This window comes from Hydra vulgaris, chromosome 10 (assembly GCF_038396675.1).
Source record: "Hydra vulgaris chromosome 10, alternate assembly HydraT2T_AEP".
Lineage (NCBI taxonomy): Eukaryota > Metazoa > Cnidaria > Hydrozoa > Anthoathecata > Hydridae > Hydra > Hydra vulgaris.
Window position 1 is genome coordinate 28,844,022 of NC_088929.1, and position 19,112 is coordinate 28,863,133.

The window sequence follows — 19,112 nt, forward strand, 5'->3', positions numbered from 1 at the left end:
GTTGTTTCAACATCATCTTTATTGTTTGATGACTTTGCAAGACAAATTAATTTGCATTTTTTACAAAATCTTTAATCAGAGAAAACCGGCGTTGGACAAGTGGTTCTCCGAGAACATGAGCTCGAACGGATTTGTCCCCAATGATTAAAGAATTTAGCCAGCCAACAACTGTTACAGAATCACTCATTAAGGTAACACGTTTAAAAACCCACTTTAATGCTAGGTTGACTCCTTTGATCAAGGCTTCCAACTCCGGGAGATTGGTGTGAGCCGTTTCATCTTGTTTCTTTAGCCATGAACAATCTTCGACTATTTCTCCAGCTACTTCCAGAACTCTGCCAATAGCCAAACTGCTTGTATCGCACCACACTGTTGTTTGAAAAGTGTTTTTAACGTTTCATGATCCATCTACAGGGTCTTCGTTGCAGATTCTTTCCTTTAGGCTGCTTACTAATTTTGTCACATGTTCTTTCAACGGAGAATTCTATTCCCAACTAATAGCCACTCTTTTCAGATAGCTGCACAAAGGACGCAACCAATTGTTCTCTTTCGTTGTGCCTTTAGGCCATTAGGAAATGGAGTTATTGAACGGATTGTCAAGAGATTGACGCAGTAATTAGAGGTCTGACCCAGAACCAAGAGGTCAGTGGTACGACGCTGGCTTCAGCCTAATAAGCGTCATTGGTAAGGAAGGAACTTCCTATTTAAATGCTCTTCCGCGGTACTCTGTGATGACAAGCCATGATAAGACATATAATAATATAAAATTATTAATAAAGTCTTATCTTAAATTATTAATAAAAAGTTAATTTATTGCAATGTTGTAATTAAGCACTGGCGTTACCGCAATACAATTATGCAGTAAGTTTTGAAAGCAATTTTTAGTAATGATAATTACTAATAATTCGGTAATGACGAATATATTAATAGAAAAGTTGCAAAAAATCCAAGTTACTAATTCAAAAAAAAGTGTGATATATCAATTTCAAAACAGATTTTATTTATTAACTCACAGGATGCGTGACTACTTGAGTTTTTTTTTATTTATTTGGAGTTTTTTTTTGTCGTGCTTGTAAAAAGCTTTGACTTAATTGACGCCGTCTCCTTTTGGACTCGCTCTTAAAGACTGGTTTTTAATTTGACGGTTGAGGCTCGGAACAAAGTAAAGAGACTAAGGGGTCTTGTGATGATTCAGTAGCAAAAATCTTTTTGACTTTGAGAGTTGAGGTTCTTCCGGTCGTGGTAAACCAGATAGCTGACCTTCAAAAAATGTATTGTTTAATGTATGATTTCACCACAGGATAATTTTCTTTGATGAATACCATCATTCTAAACTTCTCTGAAATTAGATTGTACCGGCGATCAGTGACTACTTGGACACTCAAAGGAAACATTCTTTTGGATAAAGCAGAGGTTACGTTTGGTATACACAACAGCTTTTTGCAAAGCTAACAAGTAAAGGTAACTCCTTAGCATTATTTTTCCACCATGCTAAACCATCAACATTTTTAGTGGAAACTATTTGCCATAAATCCGACAAATCGCAAAAACCGCAGAAGTATTAGTAATTTTTGTTTAAAAATCACTAACGCAATAACTGCGAGGCGGTTTTTATGAAGCAAAACGCTGGGGGATTTTTTGCGCGTCAATTTTTATAAAAAATTGCAGCAAAAACTGAAATCAAATTTAAAATTTAGTAGCGTAACAAACCCAGTGAAAAATATGACGCGCACTGCATTCAAACGCAAACTGAAAAACGTCAATTCGATGATACAGAGAAAGTTTGCATTTGTGATGCGTCGGAGAAACAAGGTGTTTTTTACTAAAGAAGTAATCGGAGTTTATTTGAAACTTTCAGTTTTTCAAAAAATTTATATTCATTACTAACATTTTTGAGCAAGTTACAGTAGTTTAAAAGACATCAAAACGCAGCGTTTTTAAATCTTTTGTTTGTTAGTAATGTTAGAGACGTAAAAAACGTGCGTACTACTCTTGGTTGCTTATTACACGAGAGAGGGGGGGGGGGAGATGTTTTTTATTTTCGGAATTTTTCCCACTCACCCCATGTTTTTTAAGACCCACCCCTTTTCCCGTTTATTAATTTTTACTTGTTATTAACAAAAAGACAACAGTTTAAAACTAATTAGTTTGTTTTATTTATAAATTAAAAAATCAGAATGTATAAGAATAAAAACTTTCAATGCCATCAGGCTTTAAAAATTGCTGACCGTTAAAAAATCTCGTAAATTTTGATTTTCCAAAAGTTAAATTTCCGTATATTTCTCACCACGGTATAAAACTTACATAAGCATCAGAGGCGTAGCTACCGATAGTAGTTAAAGCAAATGCTCTAAGCGCACAAACTTTTTTTTTGTACTTTTGTTTGATTTACTAGAAAAAACCTACAAGGATCTTGTCATCTCTCTGCCGTTCGCAGTCATAAAGTCTGTTAACGACCCCCATCCCATTTATGAGATGAATTAAAGTGCATAAGTACCGTGTGAAATAACCAGCGAACCTAGAATAGAACCTAGTTTGAAGGAGATCATAGTTTTTAATAGAATACCGCGTAATTATCTTAACTTTTAAAGTTATCCACTTTTAAAAACAAATATCCAATGATATTTTCCCAAAAATTTGGTTGCAAATAAAAAAAAAAAATAGTTCAGAAAGTTTAGTAAACAAAATTTATTTTATAGTTATATTTATAATTATATTTATAGTTATTTATAGTTTATTTACAGTTTTATTTATAGTTATAGTGATATTTAATGTTGTGTTTTTATTATTATTTTAGTTTATTTATAGTGATATTTAATGTTGTGTTTTTATTATTATTTTAGTTTACTTATAGTGATATTTTATGTTGTGTTTTTATTATTATTTCTAAAACTTATTTATAGTTTTATTTATAGTTATTTTTTTGTTGTGTTTTTTTGAAGCAACTGTTATTAAATGCGTAGAATAGAATTAAATTAATAAATTTCTTGATTAGAGTTGTTAGTATTTTTGCCAGATTTACAAACAGGGACTTTTTAGGTATTATATCTATAGCTAAAGAGGGAAACAAAAAAGATTCAAATTAGTAGTAGAGATTGTCAATAACTTGATATTTATATTTATAACTTTGATATTTATATCAAGGTGTGCAAGAAACGATTACTTTACCTTAATCATAATTTTGTTTTGATTACTTCATGATAGTGCGAACATTTATTAAAAATCAATCCAACCCACTTTTAGAAAAGTAGTTTATTAAATAAAGCTTTTAAATGCTTTTAAGTCTCACTTTAACCTTCCAATTTTCAAAACGCAAAGCTTCTATTTTAACTTACCGTTGGAATCAGTAGCGTAGCTAAAAGTTTCGGGCTCATAGGCAAGATCCCCTGAGGGGCCCCCTTAAGGTAAATTTATTTTATAAAAAAAGTAAATTCAGTAAATATATTATAAATTCAGTAGTTTATTATTATTACAGAAAAAAACACAGTATGAAAAACACTTACAAAGTACATAATATTAAAAAACTTTTTTTCTAGCTTTTGCATTTGCAAAGATCTTTAACAACTTCTTTAACATCCATTGTTGATGCTGTTTTATGCTCTATGGCTAGTAATGCAAGATGATGTAGTCTGCTTTGAGTGGTTGCATTTCTTTTGTAATCTTTAATTATTTTTAATGTATTAGAACTTCTCTCCACACTTGCAACCGTTAAGGGTAATGTGAAAAATAAAAGAACTGTCATGTAAATTTCGGAAAAATCACTTTCCAATACACTATATTTGGTTGTCATTATTTCAGCTAGCTGCCTAACTGTCATTGTGTGGTTAAAAGTCTAATTTTAATAATGTGGTAAGTTGGACAAATTGATTAGCTAGGTTGGATGTAAATACTTCTGGATATTTGCTGCAAAGTGTATCACAAGCTTTTACCATATTTTGTTGTGACATCGTTAATATATTCTTAGGTTCAAGAAATACAAAGTAATGGTTGATAGTTCTCATTCCGGTGAAACGCTTATCGATTTGGACAATTATTTTGTCAAGTGTATAATAAAAAACATTTACCTTGAATATTTTTTCACTATTACTAAAACGATAATCTGATGATAATTCATCAAAATGACGTTTAACAAATCTTCGTCGTTTACAAGTAAAACGCGGACCAACTTTCCACAAGTTTGCTAGCACTTTAGCTTCCATTTTAAATTCTTCATATGAGTCTCGAAATATTTTTAGTTTAATATTTAAATTTTCTAATGCAGAAACTGCCGTACTTAAATCCACATCCTTTTTTTGTAAAATTTTAGATACATAAGTGATTTCAGCCATGGTTTTGAATAAAAATACAATAATAAATACAAACTCGAAATTTTCGATTTGTTTTTTAATATTGGCTGCTTCATTTCTTTCATCCACCTCATTTGATTGCAGTATTATTTTCGTAACTACTTTTAAAATTTCAACCAAACGAACTTTAATAGCTGCTATAGATTGTATTCTCTCTGACCAATGCGTAGGGTTAAGTTTTTTTAAAGTTTTTTCCGATTCCCCAGAAAACTATGACAGCAGATCCCACCGATTGATACTATTTCCAAAGGAAGAATATATATTTTGAAGTGTGGTATAAAATGACATTACATCATGGCAGCAAGATACGCTATCATTAACAACTAAATTTAAGTTGTGTCTGTCACAGTGGACATGTTCAGCATTTGGTTGCATTTGCATAATTTTAGACTGTAGTCCATTGTAAATTCCACTCATAACACTGGCACCATCATAACCTTGACCATAGCACTTTTCAATTGGAATATTTAATTCACTAAGTATACGCAGAACCTCATCAGTAATTCCTTTGGCTGAATGATTCGTTAATTCAAAAAATCCTAAGAAGGTTTCAATAATATTAAAATGTGTCGCTTTTTCGTTTTCACTGCGATCTATGTGTACATGTCTTATAACAATGCTCAATTGATCTTTCTTAGTGATATCTTGTGTCGTATCTAACATTAAAGAATAAAATGGCGATGTATTGACTTTTGTAGTTAGTTCTTCCAATAATCTTCCTCCCAAAATTGTTATTAATTCATGGATCCGGAAGGCATCGAAATAATTTGTTTCATCACATCATCATAATGAGCAAGTAGTTTTACTTGTGACAAAAAATTTCTGTTATTATCTCCTGTAAATCCTTTTCGATGGCCGCGAAAGGCTAAATAATTTTTGGCGAGCATAAGCGTTATACGAACAAAACGCTCTAATGCCATTTTCAAAAAAGATGCTTCATAACGTAACTGTTCCTCCTGTTTTTCATCAATTGTCTGATTAATTTTCCATAGTTCATATACTGCACAAGCATTAACATGAGCTTGTGAAGAGGTATGAGAACTTAAACGTGTAGATAAATTTTTCCAATCTTTCAGACCAGTTTTCCATTGGCTATTTTGATTTGAAAGTAACCAGCATGGCTCACAGTAGACAGCATCTAAAAGTATGGAATAACATAGCCAAATACGTGGAACTGGACCATATTTTGATGTGTAGTAATAATAAGTTTCAATAAAACTCCTGTTCTGTTGATTATAATCTTTGGGAAACGGTCCTTTTGGCCGATGCGGTGGAATACGTACTAATAAACGTTCTTCGTCATCAGATATAATTTGATTTAAATATTTACCCAAATCATTAGTTAGTGTCATAGGGTGAATATTAGTTTCTACTGCTGTTTCTTTATTTGCTCCTTCAATTTGTATTGCATTTTCAGTAGCAGTATCAGTAGTCTGCGATTCTTCAGTTTTCGGAAATTTATATCCGCAAATCTATATTATCAGATTAATGAATATCATTTTTACTTTTTTTAAAAAATATATCGAGCTTGGGCAGTTTTTGAAATTCTTTTTCTTTTTCATTTCTAATTTTACGCTGAAAAGCGTAAAATTAGAAATTATTTTTTTGAATTAATTTTTTACCCCTAAAAAAAAAATACATAAATTTTATAAATGTCAGAAACACGTATTGTTGAGGCAATCCAATAAATTAATTGAGTTCAAACAATGTTCTTGACGTTAACACATAGGTATATGCTGACATAATGATCCATTTTAAAGACCTCTAAATACTATATATATTAAACCCGTTTTTTTAAAAAACGGGCTAGCACGCTAATAATATATTAAAAATGAAATAATGCAATAGGGCTTGCTTACCATCGGTAATTAGAAAAAAATATATATGTGTATATTAATATACATATGACTAAATAAACAACGTAGAAGTTCACAAATGTAAAAAACGATGACTTAATTAAACACAAATCTATATTCTTTAAAGATTCTCATTGAACTACAAAAGTTTATAAATATTTTAGCGCAAAATATTACAAACGTTACTTAGGTAACAAAAATTCAAATTTAAAAAAAAACTTGCCAGCTCTATTGCAAATTTCAACATCTCAATTTCGATTTATGAATTTTGAGTAATGTCGACGTTTGGGCCCCTTTTTCGACGGACCCTTAGGCTGTAGCTTCTCTTGCTATAGGGTAGCTACGCGCCTGGTTGGAATATATTTTATACTAGTAACTCTATAACAATACTTAAAACTAATTTCGGCTTCCTCTAGCTTGTCTATTATACTTCTTTGATTTAATATAACTCACGAACACTTTTTGATAATTCTTTTCCTGTGGACCGTGAATTAAAAAGACTTTTTGAACGTTCAAAAGATGCTAAAATATGTCTTTATTGCGTTCCGTGCCCATTTGGTTAAAATGGTTTTAAAACAAGCATCAATTTCTAAAATAAGATTAGGAATTTGCCAAAAAATACTTCTTTTAAAAGTATTAAATGAGCAATTCATTATCAAAAATTAAGATAATATATGCTTTTTTCTGCAGGTTACTGGAGCTCAGTTTTAAAAAGGAAGAATTGAAAAGCAACAGGAAGAAAATGTTCTAAGAAAAGTTGGTAAAATATCAGCGTTTTTTAAAATAGTTGATTCTTATAATCAACTAGTTTGTATGTGTTATTAAAAAAAATCACTATCTAATAACAATTATTTTCAAGATAAATCAAAGGCAATGTTTCTACACTCGAAGTAATTTAAAGACCAACTGAAGTTTTTCCACAAAACTGTTGCATTGATGTAGACTAGACTCTGCAGGTAAACGAAACTTTTCTAAAGCTCTACTGATTAACAAAAAAGTAAAATTATTAAACTAGGTCCATATTAACCAAAGGGGCATTTTCGTAAAGATTCAGGTAACCTCCATAAAAACAGGGGCTTCAACAGGAAATATTCCTATAGATATAATGGGCGTATATAAAAAAGAAGAAAATAGTTGTGTTGCTCAACAAAAAAAAATTCTTGTTACTATCAACAGTGCTGGCTTTTTGATACACCCAACTGCGATTTAGGATTTGTACGAGTAACATCTGATTGGTCGCATTTAACAAAAAATTATGAAAAACAAAACCAACATAGAATTTCTTGCGATATTTACTTTCGATGGAAAACTGGTTCAGAAATAGATGCTGTAAGTCAGCAAGAATTTAACAATGGTGTAAATTATAGGTGCAAAGTGTTGCGACGTATAGTAGACGTATAGTTACTATAGCGCTTGCTATAAATAATTTGCCTTACAGAGCCCATAAGGTTACCAAAAATTCGTACATTTTTTAAGTGTCTATCACTTACCTTTTTTGTGGCGCAATTTGAAAAAGATGTTCTAGAAAAATCAGAAGTGTTACAACCGAAATACCTCTTCGACATTTCACCTAGTTTTGGACCTCAACTGCTTTGATTTAAAGTTTGTTTCTATAATCAATTAAACGAATAAATTAAAATTAGTTCAGCAAGTTGGTTTTATGAGCCAAATTGCTGAACTAATTTTAATTTACACCGCTATTTAAGTGGTTCCTCCAACATTATTGCAGCATGCCTCATTTTTTTAAATAAACCGATGACAACAGATACAGCAGAACGAAGTTTTATAAAAACGAAATTAACAAAAACATTTTTAAGAAGCTGCATTTCACAACGTTTTCTTAGCTCTCTGGCCTATAAAATCGATTGAGAAAGCTTGCCAACTTGATTTGGATAAAGTGGTTTACCGATTTGCAAAGAAAAGGCAGGAAAAAATAATTTTAAACTATGTGCTAAAAATTAAAAATGCCTATAAATTTTAAAAAAATTTGATTCTTAATAAATTGTTAATATGTAGATTAAAATCATAGAGACAATTATATACAAATGAAGAAGCAAAACAATAATTATTTTGCCAGATTAGAAGAATGTAAACATATCCGGAAACACCAATCAGATGGCTAAACGCATGGCTGTTTCCGAAGAAAAGCAGGCGATGTTGAATAATATTTTGAATTACAATTTTTAACCAAACCATTTAGTTTATTTTTTTTAATGGATTTCCTAAACACGCCCCTGCAGTTTATTTAAAGAAGATACCAAATTTTGACTCTTTTGACTTCGAGAAATTATTGACGAAAGAAATATCTGCTTATGAAAGTAGCGGAGTAAGAGGCAAGCTTCTAAGTATAACATATAACTTCTTGATGCCATTATCGCTTACAAGGGTAGAGGACAAGCAAGCTTTTACAGCTGCTGGTTATATATGCCGTTCTTTGAAAAGTAGATTGATGGATAAAACTTTGAGTAGCGTCAATTTGTTAAGATCACATTTCTTGCAATGATTCTTTTACATTTTTTATTTAAAGTATTAAGTTACGTTTATGTTTTTGGTATTTTTATTTTATTTTTTTGTTCATTAAAAATTTTTAACTATATTGAATTACAAATGAATTGGTTTATTTTTATTTACGACACCTTGATACATATTTTTAAAATTTTCAATTTTTGAGCTTGTTATCCTGAAATTCTTGAAAGATAAGTACAACCACTTTGTCATTTATAATGTGCCTAAGAAATCAAGTTCTACTAATCCCGCTGGATTCTGCGAGAATTTAAAAATTCCGCGTGGTATCAGCGGGATTGAAAAGTGTACAGGATTGCAATCCCTAGTCGCAATAGTAAAAATAAAAACCAGATGGTATAATTAATCTGATTTATTTTAATTTGACTGTTACCTAAGTTTTTTTTAGAACTTTGAAATTCAGAAGTAAAATATTTTATCATGAATCCTGTAAATGATTTATAAGACTCTCTGTCATTGTAATTGTACTCACCAGATTATCATTTAAAGCAGTGTTTTTGTTGCAGTTTCGAAATTGACTGTCCTATTCAGAGCAGTAACCACAACTTTGATATTAGGGGGGGGGGGGGGGGTTATAGTTCTTTTAAAGGAGGGAGGGGATAAAATATTTGTTAAAAATATGTTACATATATTTTTTCCCCTAAAAATTAAAATTTCGTAAAAGTCGTAACCATCGGGGGGGGGGGGGGGCAGGCGGACCGTAAATCAGAATCCCCGCGGAATTTTTAAATTCTATTTTTTTGATTACACAATCTGGTTTTTATCTTTGCTATTATAACGTTGCAATAAATTAACTTTTATTAATAATTTAAGACTTTATCAATAATTTTATATTATTAATTGTACTACTTCAAACATATTTAAAGTCACATAAATCGACTGACTTAACTTGAGACTGGAACGTTGGAGTGTTCATAAATTGATTGAGGGTTTTGGTCTAGGGAGACTGAGGGTTTTGGTTTAGAGAGACTGAGGGGTTTGGTTTGGTGAGACTTAAATTATTCACGGCTATTGTCATTGTTTGTTTATTATTTTGAAAAAAATATTATAGCTATTTAAACTCCTTTATAAATTCAATTTTATTACTATTTGCATCCAAAAGGTATTAAGTGCTTATAGAAACCAGCACTTTTTGACGCAATCTCAAGTCAATTTATTTCAGTAAGTGTAATTTCACAAAGTAATATATATATATATATATATATATATATATATATATATATATATATATATATATATATATATATATATATATATATATATATATATATATACATACATGTATATGTATATATATATTCACATTAAAAAGTTTTGTTCTGAAACGTCAGGAAAAACTCTTAAAACATAAAAGTTAAAGGTAATTTACATTGTATTAGCATTTACGTCGCTAATTTTTTTATAAAATGAGCTTTTTAAAACCACATTTTTTCGAAATGGGGCAAATTGGGGCAGCTAACTTTTTTAGTTTCTTATAGAATGGTACAAACTCTATTTAAAAAAATAATCAGCTTGGCGAAGAAAGTCTAAGGTAAAAAGTCCTAGCACTATAAAAGTAAGTTTAAACTCGTTACAACTGCATTTTTTAAATACATTACTTTCAACGTGTATAAATACATATTTCAAATATTTTCATAATATAAGATAAAGTTATCTATTATCTGTGTATATATATTGAAAATTAAATTGAAAGGTTTTGTATTTAGGGAGAAAATCAAGATTTAAAAATGATAAAATTTTAATGATAAAAAAAACTGTTTTCGGTCACTTTCAAACATAAATTAACGTTTGAATCTTTTATTTCAGTACTTATTTTTTTATACCGTTAAAATCATAAGAAACTGTAGAAAATAGTTAGTTAATAACATTATTTAAATTGCGCTACTCAAAAAACCGTATTTTGGCCAAATTTTAAGTGTTTCTAAATCACTGTGCGCTGTAAAGAAAAACGTTCCAGTAAAAACGTCCAATTCTGTATAAAGATGTATAAGTGCAAAAGGATGAAGGTATATGAATGTAATAAAGAAGAAAAATCAAACAGTTTAACGAAAAAATATGATTCATTAGAAAAATATGAAAAACAGTTTTTATTAACATTATTATCATTTTAAATAATAAAGGAACTTTACAAACATAGTAAGTCTAAACGGAAAAGCTTAAAAATGTTGCGTTGATATATAATTGCGTACATATACATACAATAGTTATGTACATACATTCAAAATGTACATTATTATACACTAAATATAAAAAAAAAATTTAAAACTCATTATTTGTCTTAATAGGTCATCTAATATCTAAACAATTCTTTAAACGTCTGAATGGCTTAATAGTCAAATAATAATTTAGAAAAGTTTTTTTATTGAACCTTTTTTTGTCAAATGTGTAAGTTATACAATTGGTAAGTGTTTGATTGTAAGTTGAAGTTTTTTTTTCGAGGCTTTACTTATAAGATTATCGCCTAATAATATTCATTTTTCAACGTTTATATATGAAATACATTATTATCAAAATAAAGGACAGACCATGGATCATTTAATTTTTTTAATCAAATTGGAGGATGAATGGGCATAAAAAGATTCTGATAAAAATTTAATATTAAAATATAAAAACTAAAACTTGAAAAACTTATGAAATAATTAATCAAGAAAAAAAATTTTCTGTAGGTCTCACCCGCTCTGAATACTCAACAAATCCGCCGATTGACGACGTCTTTAACACTACATAAGATCTTATGAGCTCATTTGTTGATTTACTTTCAAATACGTTGTTATTTAAATAATGAAGCTTGTAGCCTTCTTCGTTTAAATCATTACTGAAAATTGAAGATAAGCAAAAAAATCTTCTTTTAAACTTCATTTGATTTAAAATATATTTTTTTAAACAACAATCTACTCGAACAAAACCATTAACAAGTACTTTAGAGGCCATTTTAGACAATTTGCAATTTTAAACTAAAAGCGCGTCTAGTTTAGCTGAAAATGATAAAATCAAGCTCATTTACATAATTTAAAGAAGTTACGTCATCAAAAACTGGCTTAAACAAAGTATTCTGGTTTTTATTTTTCGATTTAATTGATAAAATAAATGACGTAAAATGTATATATGACGAAATCAATGTTTTTATTGGCTTTTTTTTTGTTACATATTTGCTAATCAGAAAAACGGCATTTGTTTTTCAGAGAGAAACATATATGTTTTTCCAAACAAATAAAAAATTTTTTCAAAATATATCTGAATATTTAAATACTAATCAAATTAAGTCATTAAGACTTAATGACTTAATTTGATTATTATTTAAATATTAAAACACTTATTATTTAAAACACTTATTATTTAAACACTTAATATTAAAACACTTATTATTTAAACACTTAATTTAAGTGTGGAAATCGTTGGAGTAATAACTAGACTCTTTGATTGCTATAAATGCCGAAACGAAAATCAAAGCGCATTTTGCAAAACCAACAGTTTTCAGAGACGTCCATCAAAACCAAAAATTTTAGAGACGTCCTTTTTTGACGTCCATTTTTGTATTGCTTTACATTCTCTTGACCAATTTTATCAGCAATTTAATAAATGATAAAACATATTAATAAATAAATAAAAGATAATAAACATATTATGAATAATGTTTATTATATTTTTCATTTTTCGATGTGTATGGCTGATATTTCCCTTTTATTTTATTTCCAATTTTATTCGTTTTTCAGGTATTCTTTTAGAACCATTAAAACTAAAAATGATCTGTTTGTACGAGTTACTGAATGGACCAATAGTGGCAACCGCTGTAAATGACAAGCCGATGACTTTCTGACATGTTAATAGTGGCTTGTCGTCGTCACTTTTAGATGCTGCCTCTAATGGTCCACTAAGTAACCAATGAGCTAAACTGCAGTGGACCGTTAAAATGCCTATACAGCCCTAGGAATTAGGAAAAATAAGGTCTGCAATAACTTGCCGACCTTAATCTGTGTGAGGTTGGCATTAGGTTGGCAGTATAAATGTAAAACAAAGGTTTGACCATAAAACATAGAAACGAAGTCGGTGATTTTTTGCTGACCTCAAATACTTCTAGGTTGGCAGTTCGGTCGACATTGCTGAATGCCGACCTTAATTCCGAGGGTTGCCTAAGTATATCCACTAAAGTTCCAATGTTTGCTAGGTATCAACTTTTACGCTACAAATGTTCAAAGTATTTAAATGTACGATGCACATGCAACACATGTTTTGAAAATGACACATGCACGCTCGTGGCGTGGAAGGAAAAGTTATGTGTATTTTGATGTAGACTTATCTATAGTATAACAATTAAAAAAAAGCTTCAAGTATGAATTGAACCTTTGAGTATTTTTTTTTAGTATTACGCAATACACAAAAATAACAAATCTAGCAACATTCAATAGTAAATTTTGCACAATGATGCTGTTGATTTAGGATATTTTAAAAAGTTTTAACAAGTTTATTAAAAAACAGCTAAGTAAACCTTATATCATAAACAACTACAGTTCTCCGTAGTATAAACTAACAATCTGTTACAAAGAATTAAACTCCACTGGCATATTGATGGCGTTGCCACCTTTTATCAATAAGATGAAATGTATTACTCAAAGAAGAAACAAAAGAAGAAGTTTAAAAAATGTGCTTCCTCAGTAAAACGGTGAACTTAGTTTGAGCGAGTTTTAAATTCAGATTTATGTTTATAAGGTTTTTGTAAGATATTGTTTTACATAATTTCAATTATTAAAACTATAAATTGAATTACAAAATTTAAAAACAACTTCAAAAGAAAGAAAAATATATTATCAGATAGTACAAAATCATTTCATCATTACAAAGCTTTTTAGAGCTTTCATACGGACATCAAAAGTAAAATTTTCGTATTACTTAGTAAATATTTAATGTTTACTTAACATAAACCCCCCAGAGAGCAGCACATGATTTGTGTCACCATCTCCAGCATTTCTGACATTCTCAATTATTTTTTAAATATGGATTAACAGAACCACCATAGATGTATTTACACATCGCACAAGACTGTTAACCAATTGCGTATTTAATACCAAATTAAGTCAAACGACGTAAATTTGTTGTTTTTCATTTTTATGAGGTTGCAGTTTTAAATTAGTCTTTAGTACTTTTTACGTTGTTGTTTGTTCTTACAATTCAAAGTTAAAGATTTATTTAGATGAGATTTATATGGTGATTTAACTTAGATTGACTAACTTAGATTGGTTTTAGAGTTATTTGAAGAATAGAAATCAATGCATTTTATATGATGGCGAAAAAACAGATTTAATGACAATTAACTGCGGAGTCCCCCAAGGATCAATTTTAAGACCGCTTTTGTTTCTCATTTATTTAAATGACTTTAGCAAATTTTCCAGTATTTTAAACTCAATTTTATTTGCCGACGATACTAATGTATTTTATTCTAATAAGGATATTAATATTTTATTTGCAACAATGAACAAAGAGCTTGAGAAACTAAGCGAATGGTTTATATCGAATAAATTGTCCGTAAGTATTAAAAAAACAAAATATACTTTCTTCCATCGTCTTCATGATAAAGACAACGTTCCTTTAAAACTTCCTGAGCTTTTTATTAATAACTCTTATGTCAAAAGAGAGCGTTCTTTGTTGTTTCTAGGTGTAGTTTTAGATGAAAATGTAACGTGGAAAGAGCACATACGTATAATCCATAATAAAACCTCAAAAAATATAGGCCTCTTATTTAAAGTAAAACAGTTGTTAAACCAAACATGTTTGAAATTTATTTATTTTTCTTTTATTCATTGCTATCTAAATTACGCTAACGTTGCTTGGTGCAGTACCAATGTATCTAAAAATAAAAAGCTTTTAATTAAACAAAAACACGCTGTTAAAATTATTGGATATGTGGATCGCTTCTCGCACAGTAAATTTCTTTTTAATAAATTCAAAATACTGAACGTATTTCAACTTAATTTATATCATATTCTTATATTTATGTTCAAAGTAGACAATAAAATGGCACCCACTTTATTTAACTCATTTTTTGAAAAAATAAATCATTTATACCCAACAAGATTTTCAAAAGCATATTATTCTGCTACTAAGTTCTCGATTGCAATCAGAGGACCTAAATTATGGAACACATTATTGGATAATTTAGTTTTTTATTGTTTGATATAGATCAATTGATTAATCAAATTGCACTCTGAGACTTAGGTTATCTAATTTACCTATTTTTATAAGTTTTCTAGATTTAATGATTAAGCTTCTTTTTATTGTAAAAAGTTCTTGTTCATCAGAATTAATTTCTTTCTGAGTTTTAAACGCTGCTCTGGCCGTTGCTTTTGAATGCTGTTTTATATTATATAGAAAATTCTGTAACTATGCCTCTCTTGCTCTTTTCTTCTAATTCTTCCTGTGGTTTGACAGGACTTTCATCGCTAAACTCATGTTTCACGTTAAAAGGTCAAGCTGATAGAAAAACTCAAATATTATTTGTCTTTAACTGTACTTTTATATTTACAAGCAAAAACATTTTACTGCATGTTTTTATGAAATTTTTTATATTAGATATAAAATGCTTTCCAAATATCGTTTTAGGGAAAACATATCTTTTTATCTTTAATACTATTTTGAAATCTATAAAAAAATGTTGCGAAATTCACGGAATTTTACCTTTTCAATTATAGCACAATGTGAGCCTTATGCAACCATTTATTCCATAAAACTACTACCATAATATCTTAATACCACTACTATATGTGTAAGAATACAAAATAAAAAAGCTTTTTAGAAGATTGTCTAGAAGCAGTATAAAAACGTTTAAACTGCTTCTAGACAATCATCTTAAAAATGAATGGCTTCTCTACGACTAATCCACATTTTATTTTCTATTAGTTATACAAACTCTGTAACTGTCAAGTATTATATAATTAGGTTGACAGGCAGTTTATGCCTAAACAATTTATTGTAAAACCTTAATTTAAAAAAAAAAAAAAAAAAATAATTATTATTTTAAGATTGTGACTTTTTCCCACTCTCTAACGCATTTTGCTTATTTATTTAAAACTTTATTTATAGTTGATTGAATACAGTAGCTTTAAAAATTAACTAATCATTACCAACACAACAATTAATAGCAACAATAATCAAATACTACCAATAACAACAAATACAATCCCATGTGGAGTACAACAAAGATCAATACTAGGCTCCCTCATATTCTTAGTTTATATAAACAACTTAAATAACGCATCAGTCAAATTAAACCCAATTATGTTTGTAGATGATACAAATCTCTTTCTTTCCAACTATACTATCAAGTAACTTTATGCTGACATAAACTTTTAATTAAATAAGATAAATGATTGGTTTACAGCAAATAAAGTCGACCGAGACTAGTTAGCTCGGTTTTTACTCTATGAGCTCTGTAGCCCAAACAGTACATTTTTTTGAAAGTAGTGTAGTGTTAAAGAATATGAATTTGGGTAACTTAAAAAATTTGCATTCATTTACAAAAAAAATTTCTCAGGGCCTCTCCGGGCCTCACAAAAAAAATTTTTTTATAGTTTGCGCCAACTTACCCCACCACGAGGTAAGTTGGCGCAATTTTTTTACTATTAATTTTGGAAACAATTTTATCCTATAATATATTATTACTTTTAGCTGGTACCAAATATTACTCCGTATAACAGCCAAAACAGTAGCCCACTTTTTATCTGTGAAAAAAAAACTTAAAAAAATTTTTATTTTTATTTTTTTGTAAGAATAAATTTTTTCAATATTGTTAAAAATTAAAAAAAGAAAAAAATTGATTTTATAAAATTTTTTTTTTTCCTTAGGAAATGCTATGAGCCAACTTACCTCGTGAAAATTTTGCCAACTTACCCCGAAAGCATTTTTTTCAATAAACAGTCTACAGATCCTGAAAAACGGCAGCTTTGAAAAAATGTCTGACTGGGTATAGTAAACCAATTATGGCTGGAGCTTTTACCGTAATTTTTTTTTTCATACGACTAACTATTTTCTTTGTAAAGTAAAAAGGAAGCGATGTTCCAAAAGTTACGTTATGTCCAAAAAATGCATAAATCTAAATATCTCCCGTGCACATGTGCGAATCCTGACAATATTATAGTGAATGATGAAATGGTCAATTAGGAAAATTTTGTGTAATTTTTGTCACTTTCTGATGAAAGGCTTTGAAGATAAACGCAGTTGGTCAACTTACCCTTGCGGCCAACTAGCCCCGGCCTCCCCAATACATTATTTTATAAAAAGTCGCAAGAACTAAATCTTCCCCTTTCTTGTCAAACTTCTTTAAATAGCATAAGAAGTTAAACAAACATTTGTTTTTGTTTTCTGTTTTGTTTAATTCATAGTCAACAAAATTTACATAATGTTGACAAAGAGTGGCACACCAGGCCACTCTCTGATGAAAGCAGTTTTACAATTGTATCTTAAGTGAAGATGCTGGAGTAAGAAAGTTCATATTTGAAAGTGTATAAGTTCTTTGAGTCCACTGCTTTTTGGCTTAAGGCATTCCATGGTTTGACTACACGATTGGTGATGAAATTGTTTTTTTCAACGCAATTTCTAACAAATTGTGCCTTTAATTGTTTTGTGTGTCCACGCGGACGAAGGCTGTACTTTGAGACCTCGATGTTTGGTTGAAACTGGGAGACCTGGAAGTTAACTTTGCCGATTTTGTTCGTAATTTTGTATTGCTCAATTAGGTCTCCTCTTTCACGTCGTTCGGTTAGTGTTGTTAGGTTAAGGCTTGCTAGTCTCTGAGTATACGGCAGGTGTTTAAAAGTGGCAATATGTTTTGTGGCTCGGCGTTGAACTTGCTTGAGCTTGGCAATGTCTTGAGCTAGAAATGGTGACCATGGCTTGTACTGCAAATTCAAGGTGTGAGCGCACGTATAAAGTGTATAGTGTGCGCTATAATGCAGAACCTCGACCTCTAAAAGTCTTTTTGAGCCTGCCTAGCATTCGATTTCCAGCTGATGCAGCCGTGCAGACTTGTTTTTTAACTTTCAATTTGTTAGTCATAACAACGCCTAGGTCTCGTTCAGATGATGTACATGATAGCTGGTGCAGTTGGCCTACTAAATTGTTCATTGTATAAGTTGCAGTTGATATTTTGCTTTTGCTGCGCCCAGTGTGCATGACTTTGCACTTGTCAACATTAAAAGACATAAGCCAGATGTGCGACCACTTCACAGCTTTGTTAATGTCGGTATGGAGTTTTATGATGTCATGATTCGATTCGATAACTCCGATTATTTTACAGTCATCTGCATACATTTTAATGTGGTGTTGCATTTTTTCTGGCAGATCGTTAATGTAAATATGGAAAAAGAGTGGTCCAAGAACAGATCCTTGTGGCACACCGCTAGAGACTGTTTTCCAATTGGATTTATTGCTTCCAATGGTTACGCGTTGTTGACGTTCAATTAGCCAGCTCTCAATCCATTTGTACAAGTTGTCGGACACTCCGTAAGATTTCAGCTTGTGTAGCAGACGTCGATGCGGAACTTTGTCGAATGTTTTTGCAAAGTCTGTAAATATGATGTCGGTTGGGTAACCTTTGCGGGCAGCTTCAGTCCGGATATCGTAAGTTTCAAGTAGGTTTATGATGCAACCTTTTATTTTTTGGAACCCGTGTTGAGCAGAGGTGATGAGTTTATTTTTGTTCAAGTGGTCAGTTATGTGACTGTTTACAAGGCTTTCCATGACCTTGCAAGGAACAGAAGTACGTGAGATAGGTCGAGAGTTTGAGGGGTTCGACTTGCAGCCTTTTTTGAAGATGGGAGTTATTTTAGCTTTCTTCCATTGAAACTGTACTTCGCCAGCTTCAAGCGATTCAGAGAATATAATTGTTAGTGGGGTAGCGAAGCCTTCAGCACAGTATTTCAGAACGCGAGGGTGAATACCGTCAAAGCCCATTGATTTGGTTTGTTCAGGTCTGAAAGTTTTTCTTTAACGGATTCGTATGATGCGAGTGTGGTCGGTTGGTGTATGCATGTGTAACGAAGGTTGAATGTTGGAAGAGGTCCTAGCGGCTCGATTTCGAAAACTGATAGAAAATAATCGTTAAGTGTATTGCATATTACTTTAAGATCTGTTGTAGTTTGATTGTCAGTTGTTTCAAGTTGACGTATGCGGTCGTGTGTATCTTGTTTGCTTTTGACGTATAAGTGGATGAATTTTGGGTCACGTCTGCTTTTATTTACCAGTTTTCTTCGTAAGCAAGAACAGCTGATTTGACTAGCCTTTTCACTACTTTGCTTGCATTTTTATGCTGTTCGCGTAGAGTTGGCTTGTTTGTTCGGCTAGCAGCGATAAATTTGCCCCAGAGTTCGCTTTTCAGCTTGACAGCATTTGCAACATC

The 19,112-nt window shown here is 30.6% G+C and overlaps 1 protein-coding gene across 1 annotated transcript in view; it reads right to left on the minus strand.

Moving 5' to 3' along the window:
• The window catches only part of LOC100204778 (hydroxyproline dehydrogenase), a 44,909-nt gene extending 33,202 nt beyond the window's left edge, over positions 1–11,707 (minus strand). The window contains exon 1 of the mRNA XM_065807720.1: positions 11,399–11,707. Within this exon, the coding sequence (XP_065663792.1) occupies positions 11,399–11,656 (258 nt within the window). The 5' untranslated portion in view covers positions 11,657–11,707. The remainder of the gene's footprint in view (positions 1–11,398) is intronic.
• Positions 11,708–19,112: the final 7,405 nt, after the last annotated feature.